General features: G+C 50.2%; 1 protein-coding gene across 1 annotated transcript in view; it reads left to right on the top strand.

Annotated features, from left to right (window-relative positions):
• The window catches only part of Syne3 (spectrin repeat containing nuclear envelope family member 3), a 95,354-nt gene that overhangs the window by 48,688 nt on the left and 35,216 nt on the right, over positions 1-11,450 (top strand). Inside the window, exons 5-7 of the mRNA XM_029568151.1 lie at positions 5,665-5,826; positions 7,139-7,486; positions 9,811-9,944. Of these exons, the coding sequence (XP_029424011.1) occupies positions 5,665-5,826; positions 7,139-7,486; positions 9,811-9,944 (644 nt within the window). The remainder of the gene's footprint in view (positions 1-5,664; positions 5,827-7,138; positions 7,487-9,810; positions 9,945-11,450) is intronic.

Below are 11,450 nucleotides of genomic sequence, written 5' to 3'. Positions count from 1 at the left end.
CTTCCCTTTTAACCTCTCTCTTCAGCCCTTAGGCCCATCCACTGCTCGCTGTTCTTTCTTTCTGGCCGCGGTTCCTCTCTGTCCATCCCCTGCATTTTCCTGCCTCATTCTGACTGTGCTTTTGAAACAGTTCACTGAGTTATTGAGTTCAATGATTACTTTTGATAAATTATTTGTTCTTTAGTGTTCTTTATTATGTTCACCTGTTCCCTTTTTATTTCTTTATTTTTATTTTATGTGTATGAGTGTTATGCCTGCTTGTGTGTATAAGTGCACCCGTGTCCTGCAATGCCTGTGGAGGACAGAAGAGTTGGATCCCCTAGAACTGGATTTACAGACAGTTGTTAGCCATCATGTGGGTGCTGGGATTTGAACCCAGTTCCTCTACAAGAACAGCCAATGCTCTTAACCGCTGAGTCATCTCTCCAGCCCCTCTCCTTTTATTTCTAAAGTCCCTTTTGTGTGCAATGGGGTTATGTTCTTACTTGTTGAGCATCCATATCTGACAGCTGGAGCTCAGGGGTGGATGCTGGTGTCCCTGTGCCTCTTCCTCTGGGCTCTGTGAGCTTTAGGCAGAGCCCATCCCAGTAGAGCTTGATCTGCAGCCCCATGGCTAAACCAGCCCTTAGAACTTTAGCTTGCTTTAGCCAGACGCCCTGGGAGTTCACTTTCATGTTTCCTGTTTCTCTGTCACTGTGCTAACATGGAGTTAGCTAAGGTGTGACTTAAAACTTGAACCCTGAGCCATATTGAAGCAGTAGGTTCTTGGCTCCAAGTACTGAAAGGTTGGTTCTTGTCATTTTTTTAAGGCATGCTGCTTCCTTGCCATAAGATGTTTACTGAAGTATGTGTCATGATCCCATGGTGGTGGCAGCTCTCTAGGTCTCTGACTCTCCATGGGGGAGGGGGTCTCTGCTCCTCCCGGTCTTGAAGTTCATTCCGACTGCAGCCTGAGGGAGCAACCCCAGCTCCCTGCAATCAAGGCCCAGGCACAGTGTGCATTTTCCAGGCTGGCAACCACAGCATTCTATTTCTGCCCTGAGGTGTTCCTTCCTGTGGTGCGCTTGGCCTGTGGCCCCAAAGCCTGTGTTCCTGATCCCCACATTCCTGCGTGTGTTGTGGGAGGATGTTGATTTATTCAACAGTCCTCAGCACTGGGGCCTCTTGGGGTTCTTAAGCCCACAACGTATAGGAAAGAAATTCTATAATTAGTGAGTGTGAGAGTTTCCATCACTGGGAGAAAATACCCAAGGAAAACAGCTGAAAGGAGGGAAGGTTTTGATCTTGGCTCAAAACCTTCTGATTTTCATTCTGACTACTGCTATGGGACTGAGGTAAGGCAGAGCACCATGGTGGAAGGAGACTGCAGTACAGCAAGCTGCTCACCTCCTCAGCCAGAAAGCAGAGAGGAGACAGGAAGGCACTGGGAACAGGATACTCCCTTCTGCAGCATACCCCGAGTGCCCTACATTCTTCAGGCAGCCTCCACCCTCCAGTTGCCCAGTCAGCTTGAACTCATTAATGACCCATTGATGAAGTTAGCACCATCAAGATCCAGTCACCTCTCAATAGTGCCACCAGCTGGGGACATAGATCCCAAGCATGACAACAGAGATTGGAAGCCTCTGCCCCCGGCTGCTTGAGAATGACTGGGTGCTAGGCCAGGTGCTGCTGCTGCCCAGTGGTGTGGCCTTGAGGGGTGCTGCTCACTTAAACCGACTAGATTTCAAATTCTTTGAAAACTGGCTGGTTTCAAGGATGGGGATGGCCTCCACTCTGCAGTGGTGTGGTTAGACAGCTGCAGCGTCCTTGTTTGACACATAGCAGGTGCTTGGCATTGCTTACCCAGTGAATGAGAACCCTCCCGCCTCGTGTCCTTGGGAGACTCCCCAGGCAGCACACTGAGTTAGGATGGATGGGCAGGGGGGGGGATCAGGCTTGGTTCTTACAGGTAAAGCCTATTGGCCTCTTCTAGGCTACCCAGTCCCAAGTGTTCAGGGCAGGCTTAAGAGCAATTCTCTCTCTAGGTCTGTCCCTTCAGGCCTGGTTAGGAAGGGTGACTGACCCCTTACTATGACTTTATAGAAAAGTGCACTGGGTCAATCAACAGAGCCCTGAGCTCAGAAAGCAGAGGAGAGGAAATGTAAAGAGGGTTTGTGTGTGAATGTGTGTATGTGTGTGCATGTGTGCGTGTGCATGTGGTGTGGGTATGTGGGAATGTGTGGTGTATGTGGGATGTGTGTATGTGTATGTGTGTGGTATATGTGTGCGTGCAGTATGTATGCTTATCTATGTATGTGTGGATGTATGTTTGCCTATCTGTGCATATATGTATATATGGGTGTGTGTGTACATGTGTATGTATGTATATGTGTGTGGTGTGTCTGTGTGTAATTTTCTGAGTTGAGGAGGCAAAACTCCCCTGGACCCTGAGAGAGAGCTGTGACCTTCAGAAGACTAAGAACCCTCTGAGAGGTGCAAACTTCTTGCACCCTTAGCATGAAATGTGGCTTCTATAACCCTGGGTCCTCATTGGTACAGTGGAGTGCAGACCTGGACACTTATCTGCTGGGTGCTCCTGCCTTCCTCCCCTTGGCAGAAGGAAGTGCTCTGGCTTCATCCCAAACAGAGTGGGGTGTGCAGCATGTCTGGTGTTCCACCCCAAGATCTTGGTGGCCCAGATGCCTCCCAGTCACCTGCTCTGACTACTTGCTGAAGACTCTGTCTTGTGTGAAAAGCTCTCTCCCAGGTAGTCCTTCCCCAGTGACAGAGTGAGGGTCCTGGAGGGGTCAGTCCTATCTGTCCAGGGGTGCAGGCCTTGCCTCCAGTAAGGAGAGTCCGATGCTGCTGTACTGACACCTCAGCTTCAACAGTGAGGGCTCCTTTCCAACCATGCTGTCCAACAGGCTCTGCTTTACCTATAAAACAGGTCTGTTTTGTAATTAAAAAATACATTTGTGTGTGTGTGTGTGTGTGTGTGTGTGTGTGTGCCTGGCACATGTGTGTGGGTATCCTCCAAGGTCTGAAGAGGGTATCAGATACCCTGGAGCTGGAGTTTCAGGTGGTTGTGAGCCACTTTTTGTGGGTGTTGGGAACCAAACTCAGATCTTCTTCAAGAGCATCAAGTGCTCTTAACTGCTGAGCCATCTCTCTAGCCCCTTATTCTCTCTTTCTACCACATGGGTCCCAATTGTCAGGCTTGGTGACAAGGGAACAGTCCCTACCCACGGAACCATCTCACGGGACCATCTCACTGGCCCCACTCTGTTTGTCTAGAAGACCAACATGTGAGGCAGTACAGTTTCTGGTATTGGTGGGAATGAGACCACTCCCTCTGGCCTTTGTGACCATCCTTGAGGAAGCTTCTGGGTGCACCTAGAAGTGAGCTGCAGCTTCTGTCCCGCCAACACTTTGAAAATGCGGGCAGGTGGGCAGGCTGGTTCCAGGAGCTTTTGTGTGTTGGGTTTGAATCCATTGCTTCCGTTTTCTGAGAACATGAGGCAACAGCAACATCCTCCCTTTCCCGCCTACAGAAGGGCTATCTGGCATCTTGCCATGGTCAGAGCCCTCGTGCAGCCCTTTGTGGGGGACATAAATCCCAGCAGCCCTGTTAATTGCTTGGGTTTTGACATTGCTGACAACTCTGCCTGCTACAGACGGTTTAATTGTTTGGTTTAATGAGAAGGCGGAGCCCGTGCCCATTTGTTACCTGTCACCCTACCACAAAGCTGAGGTCTGAAATGGCTGTGCCTGGCACTCATCTCATCTGGATTCCTGCCTGCCTCACTGCTCGCCAGTGCCTGCTCCCCATCACAGAGACTTTTATTTACCCTGGACCTTGCTGGAAGCCAGCACCTCATCACTTATAGGAGGGAAGCTGCCCCTGCCGGTTCCTGGGAGGGATCACCACCCACCCACATCCATCACCATCAGCAGCAGTCTCAGCCTCGGTGGCTCCTAGTAACCAACTGTTTCTCATCCTGATGATGGAGGGAGCTCTGGGTGCAAATCATGTCACAGACAGTGGGAGCCATCAAAGGAACTGGAGAGACCCCAGTGCTCTCTAGGGGCAGAGGACTGAAATATGAAAGTGATGTTCCTTGCAAGGGTCTAGTTTGGGATGCCGAAGTCCTTGCTTTGAGAGACTTCTCAGATCTTTCTTGAATAGCCTGGTTCTAAGCCTTGACTTTCCTATCTCTAAAATGGACAGGTTTTCTCCTGTTTGCTGTGGTTGGTGCAGTGGTTTAAGGGGTTACTACTGTGTAGATGTGGTAAGGGGAAGTATACACAGGCTGCTGGGAAAGGTTTTCACATCCACCTACCTGGCCACCCTTCCCAGGGAAGGGCCATGACTCAGCCTCCACCAGGATTAGGAAGGGTCTTCTTAGATATGGCTTTGTTCCACGGTGAGGAGCCGAGGTCAGTACATTCCAACTCACTTACCCGAGTCCAGCCCCTCCTGTGGCTGGGTGGCCTTGGGCCAAGAACAGTTTTCATGTATGTAAATGGGCAGGAAAAAATTCAAAACTATTTCATGACATGGGAAAATGACGCGAAGTTCAAGTTTGAGTGTTTATAAGAAAGGTTTGCTGGGTGCTGGGCCGTCCCTTTCCACGTTGTCAGTGGCTGCTTATCAGACAGAAGTGGTGCCCAGAAGATTGAGCAATGGTGACAGAAGTCACAGGGCAGGTAAAGCGAAAGTGTTCAGCCCGATAGAAACAGTCCGTGATACCCTGATGAGCAGCGAGTGTGGAGTCTCACATGTGCTGTCTGGATCTCAGCTCAGGCCTGTTGGAGTGTCTGACTCCAGGGTTCCTTTTCAGGAGGGTGTGTTTTGTGATCATTGAGTGTTAATTAAATTATCACTTGTGGTCCAGCCACACAGATGTGCTTATAAAGGAGTCTCCTGCTCCATTTCCTTGACTTGGACTGCGAGCCACCTCCCTTGACTCTAATTTGCTTTTCTGTTGCTGTGAAAAAACACACTGGCCAAAAACAACTTAGGGGAGGAAAGGGTTTATTTGGCTTACACTTTCAAGTCACAGTCTATCACTGAAGAAAGTCAAGGGAGGAACTGAAGCAGAAAATACAGAGGAAGACTGCTTGCTGGCTCACTAGATAGACTGCTTGCTCTCTGGCTCACGCTCAGCTAGCTTTTTTATGTAGCGCAGGCCCACATCTTAGGCTGTCCTGGCTGGATGACCTTGAGCATGTCACTTAATCTTTCTGAGCCTTCTCTATCTCTGTGTCCTTGTCTCTCAAGTTGTGATAATAATGGGAGTGCCTCATGGGGGGCGCAGGAGGGTTCATGGAGCTCAGCATAGAAAGCACTTAGCATTGCCTATACTTGGTTCAGAAGGACAATGTTCTGTGTTCTTTTGTGCTGTCCCCACAGCCCAGTCCAGCGGCATACCTCACACACAGCAGGAATGAATGTCTGATCCAGGGTTGACCGGGCCTGGTGCTGGCATGTGTGTGTCTCCCTAGGGCTGGTTAGGGAGACCAGATCATGGCTCTGCCACCTGCAACCCTGGCACACATGGGTACAGACATACACCCCTAGGCCAACTGTTGGTTTTTTGGCTTCAAAGGGCCCCAGACACAGCTAGCGAGGAGGCTCCTAGCTGGGCTGGGGACCCTCATGGAAGGTGATTTTTCCTGCAGGACCGGGTAAACCTGCTGGCACAGGTGACCCAGGAGCATGAACAGTACCAGGAGGGTGTGGATGAGTTCCAGCTGTGGCTGAAGGCCGTGGTGGAGAAGGTGCACAGCTGCCTGGGGCGGAACTGCAAGCTGACCACAGAGCTCCGCCTCTCCTCACTGCAGGTACACCACTATGTCCCAGCCATGGCATCTCAGGGTGTCCCAGGGCCCTGCTGAGGGACTACCCCATGCTGCAAGTGGGGAATGTTAGATGCCATGTGAGACACAGACATCCTGCAGCACAGACCCATGGGAGGAGAGGCATGACTGATAGGTGGGGCACTTGGACTCATAGGACTCCAGGCTAGACCTGTGGGTCTCAAATACAGGGGAGATAGCATGTCAGGAGACATTTTCGTCACAACTCTGTGGGTGATGCCACTGGCTTCTAGAGAATGGAGGTCAAGGATGTGACTAAACATCCTACAATGGCCAGGACAGCTCAGCATAGTCATCTAGCCCAGATGCCAGTCATGTGCAAGGTAAAGAACTTTGTGTGGTATTAGGTTGTGGGGAAGCGGGTTCACAGCAGCTTTCACACTGGTTATGTGGCCTTGAAGAAGCCTCTGGCTCCCTGGACCCAATGAGTGGATGTGTTATCATTAGCAATTCAAGAAAATTCTGTTTCAAAATTTATTTTGATTTTATGTGTATTAATGTTTTGTCTGCATGTATGTAAGTGCACCATGTGTGTGCAGTGTCTGAAGAGACCAGAAGAGGGCATCAGATCCCCTGGAACTGGAGTTACAATGATTATTAGCTATCATGTGGGTGCTGGGAACTGAATCTGGGTCCTCTGCAAGAGCAGCCAGTGCTCTTAACCACTGAGCCATTGCTATCTTTTACTGTGTTTTTTGACACTTGTTCTTTTTTTTAGTATTTATATTTAAATCGACTTGCCTTTGAATGTTTAGAAAGAAAACTTAAAGCCAAGTGGTGGTGCTCCCCCGTGATTCCAGGGCTTAGGACGTTAAGACAGGAGGATTGAAACTTTGAGGCCAGGGTAGGCTATATATTTGTATATAATGAGACTCTCTCTCAAGAGAGAAGAAAAGAAAAAAGAAAGCTGAAATCACTGTTGTAAAGGGAAAGCAAGCACCATTTAGAATTAGTGTAAAAACATAAAAAAAAAAATAAAACTAGGCATGGTGAATGAGACGTGATTCCCCCCCGATTTTACATGGTTCCATGGTCTAGCCTGCTGATGGCTTTGAGATAGTTTATTTTAAAGAAACTTTAGCCAGAAAGTGCTGAAGACAATGGAAACTTTCTCCTCAAAGTAATCAAATGCGTTGAAAAGGACTTGGGAGGGAATAATTCTGTGTCATAAGTTGAGTTATTGAGGGCAGACAGTCCACCCTTGGGTCAGCCCCCAGAGCGGCTCTGAGCAGTGCAGTTAACCCTTGCTTCCCTGCTGTGCCCCATCACCCCTTAGGACATCGCCAAGGATTTCCCCAGGGGCGAGAGGTCCTTGAACAGGCTGGAGGAGCAGGCTGCGGGTGTCATTAAGAGCACCTCCCCTTTGGGTGCAGAGAAGATCTTGGGAGAGCTGGAGGAGATGAGGAAGGTTCTAGAGAAGCTTCGAGTCCTCTGGGAGGAGGAGGAAGGACGACTACAGGGCTTGCTCCAGTCCAGGGGGGCCTGTGAGCAGCAGATCCAGCAGCTGGAGGCCGAGCTGGGAGTGTTTAGGAAGGGTCTTCAGAGGCTGGCCCAGGAGGGCCTGGAGCCCTCGGTGAAAACTGCCACAGAGGATGAGCTGGTGGCCCACTGGAGACTGTGCTCGGTGAGTAGCTTTTGACCAAGATGGAGCAGCCTGGGTGTGTTGGGCCTCAGAAGCCACATGGGACACATCTGTGATAAGAATCGGGTTCCACCTTAAGAACCATCTCTCAGGAGGGTGTGGTGGCATAGGCCTTTAATCCCAGCACTTGGGACACAGAGGCACGTGGGCTAGCCTGGCCTACATAATGAGTTCCAGGCCAGCTGTCTCTCTTTGGTTTTCCTGACTCTGGCACCCCAGCTCCCTGAAAGGGTCATAGACAAGGGGGGTGTTCAACCCTGTTTTACAGATAAGGAAACTGAACCTGAAAAGATTGTTTTGTCCACAGTCCCTAAAGTCACATAGTGAGTTGGTGAATAAGTAAGACCAAGGAACACAGGACAGCTAGACTTGGGCATTGAAGCCCTTCTCTTCCCAGGAGTGGCATGAGAAATGGGTGTCCCAGCCAGTGAGCAGGGAGGTTAGTGGTGGAGGGAAAGCTCACAGTGGAGAGATGATGAGTGGCAAGCAGAGGGCAGGGCCTGGGGAGGCTGAGAGGGACGTCCATGTGGGGAAGGGAGTGTGGGCTCCAGATCAGAAGATGGCCCCTCCCACCCACTCAGGAGCTCTTAGTCACCTTTATGTTACTTTAACAAAGCACCTTAAGCAGTCCTTATGAAGAGCAAAGGTTAATTGTGGTATTGTGGTACATGCTTCTGAAAGAGCCAGTTTGAGATCTGGGGACCCCATTTTTTTGGGCTTGTGCCAGGGACAGCACATCATGGTGAGAGTAAATGGAAAAATGGAAGAATCAACCAGTTATCTAAGCCAGGAAGCAGAGCCAGCCAGGAACACCAGACAGGCCCATCGTCCTCTTCAAGGGCACACCCCCAAGGATCTAAGGATCCCTTCCAGAATTCTCCTCCTCCTGAAGGCTCACAGCCCCTCCCATCAGCACCACCTAGGGACTGTCAGTGAAAGCACAGTAGGAGATTTGTCTTACAAAGTTTTTAAATAAAGATCCCAACCTTCCCAACCCCTGACTTACTGTTAATATCAGGATTCCATGGAAGAAAATATTGAAGGCTGGTGTTGGGGCCTGGTAGAACACTTGTCCAGTTTGCATGAGGCCCTAGGAAATACCTAAAAGAAAAGTCACCCCAGATTCTGCTCCACCTCTCTTCCTGGTGTTTCCCTAATCTTTACTCATTTGCAATGTACTCAGTTGTTTTTTGTTGTTTTTTTTTTCCAGTCTCCCTGCAGGCCGGGGCACATAGCAATGTCATCTTTCTACAAAGGGGACTGTGTGTCTTTGTGGGTCGCCGCCTCAGTCTGCGTTGGGGTTGTGGTGCACTGGTTAAGGGTGGGATCATGGGAATAGACCCCTGGGCTCAGGCTGAGCTCCTCTTCACCTCCTGGACAACTTTGAGAGAATTTCTTTAACTTCAGGTCTGTGTGAATTTAATGACAGGCCAGAAAAGGTGCTTAGGAAGTCTTACTTTCTAACCGATGGTCTGTGTTACCTAAATTCCTCTGTTAGAGCTTTCTTCATCATCGTCTTTTTATTCAGTGGTACAAACAGAATCCAGGGCCTTGCATATGCTAGGCACGTGATCTACCCCAAGCCAGAACCCCTAGCCCTGAGCTTTCTTCCTTGGGTACCAGCACTCAGTGGGTCACTGGCCCATACCAATGGCCCTCCTGGTCTAGCTGGAGCTGTTCTTGTCTAGCACAGAGGTTGTCACCATTCAGAGCAGAAGCCCAGATGTCTCCTGAGACTGAGGGAGTGTGGATGGGACACACTTGCTTCACTCAGTACCAACCACTTTGTCAATGTCCCACATCCCATGTGACTGGTGGTGAGGACCAATTTTACCACTGAGGCTGCAGCCCAAAGTCACACAGCTATGAAAACACAGATGTGTTTCCAGGCTGCTCTGTTACCACAGCTGGTGTGCTTCAGTAGACAGCAGTGGTAGACTGTACCTTCTACTAAGTGTGAGCCAGCAAGGGGCAGGATCCTGTAGTTCAACGGCAACTTCCCGTAGCCTAGGACTGCAGGAAAAGGGTGGGAAGGGAATAGACACGGAGAAGCAAAGTTAGCATTTGTCACAGTGTCATTGTGAGGCAGGTGGTACCAACTAGCAACCCTGTAGCTACAGGAAGGGCTAAGTTCCAGGCCGGGGAAGTAGGGGCCAGGCCCAAGGGTAAGGGTCCCAGTCCATGCCCTCAGTGACAAGGTCCTCCAGCCGGGCCAGTCACACCCCCCCCTCAGCTCAGCCCCTCCATACACATTCTCACCCTTTTGAGGTGCTTCACCTGACCCCTGGCTTTGTCATGTCCTGCAGGGGACACGGGCTGCACTGGCCTCAGAGGAGCCTCGCGTAGCGCGACTGCAAACCCAGTTGAAGGAACTTGTCACCTTCCCTGACCTACAACCACTCTCAGACGGCGTGGTGGCCGCTATCCAGGAGTATCAGAGGTACCCAGGTTGACCTAGGGTGGGTGGCACTCAGGATGCTGAATAATTTATATTCTACATCTGGAATGTGGGCTTGCTGTCTGCAACCTGGGTCACTCTGAAATCACTCTTACGTTGCTCGGTGACTGGGGATGGTGAGTCCCTAGTCCACTCAGACACTATTCTCTTTCGCTGTTTGCCTTTGGCTCCCAAGTTCTGCCAAGTGCCTGTGTGGCTGAGCATTGGGAGGGCTCCGTCATGTAGTGACCTGAGGGAGGGCTACTCCGTAAATGAACACCACTCCCCTGCCTCTGACCATGCTGAGACTCCTTCAGGCCAGCCTCTGCCTATCCTCTGCCCATGGTCACTGCTGACTCAGCAAAGGCAGTAGGGCAGTTGTTTCCCTCTGCAGACATGAGCACTGCAAATTTCCAATGTGCATCTGCTTTTGCTACATAAGCCGCAGAGGCTTCCTAAAGACAGCTCAGTCATCCCAACAGTACATCTTATGCCCCGGCCTGATATGCAGGTTCCCTCACAGTGAATGTGGGGCCTCCCACCAGGCTGGTGGTGTCAGACTCCGCATCTATAAAGTTGGGACAATAGCCTGGGTCCCCTCTGGGATGCTGAGGGAAGGCAGGCTGGGAGTTGGATTTCCTATACACAGAGCAGGCAGGACAGTGGCCCAGGCGTCTCCCCTCCCACACCTTCTTATCAAGGTATCAGGGCCTGGATCCCTTTGTCTGGATCTTGTATTTTAAAATTTACTGATAGGAATTAGTTGGTTTGGGATACCATCATATTAACAAGGGTTTTGTGTTATTGTGACTGGACAGTACCAGGCTAGGGTCTCCAAATTTAACCTCAAGGCTGGTGGTCCCTGTGTGAAGCTGGCCTGTCTCTGTTGAGGATGGTTCTCTGGAAATGCCCTTCATCCTGAGAGCCCAGACCTCAAAGGGGGGACGTGACTATCAGAATCTGCCTCCTTTTAGTGCTCTGTTCTGAGGGGCTATCACTAGCTAGTTCATCATGTAGCCCTTTCTTCCAGATTGGCGAATGCCCTCAGGCTGAAAGTATCTTTGGGTCATAGAGACTCAGGTTTCTACCATGTGCTTCTTTTAAAAATCGGATTAAGCTATTTATTTATTTATTTTATATGTGTTTTACCTGCATGCATGTAAGTGCAAGTGTACCTGTGTCGTGCGATGCCTGGGGAAGACAGAAGAGAGTGTCAAAGGCCCTGGAACTAGAGTTACAGACAGTTGTCAGTCACCATGTGGGTGCTGGGAACCAAACCCAAGTCTTCTGCAAGAGCAGTCAGTGCTCTTAACTGCTGAGCCATCTCTCCAGCCCCCTAATTGCACTTTTTAAATTCTGTTTATTATCTTTACTTAGGCATATGTGTGTATATCTGTGTGTGGGTATGTGCACACGAGCACAGGTGCCCATGAAGGTCAGAAGAGGGCATCAGATCTCTTGGAGCTAGAGCTACAGGCAGTTGCAAGCCACCCTGCATGGGTGCTGGGA

This window comes from Nannospalax galili, unplaced genomic scaffold (assembly GCF_000622305.1).
Source record: "Nannospalax galili isolate Female #2095 unplaced genomic scaffold, S.galili_v1.0 scaffold1740, whole genome shotgun sequence".
Classification (NCBI taxonomy): Eukaryota; Metazoa; Chordata; class Mammalia; order Rodentia; family Spalacidae; genus Nannospalax; species Nannospalax galili.
Note: the sequence above shows the minus strand (reverse complement) of the source record. Positions and strands in the feature narration are given on the sequence as shown.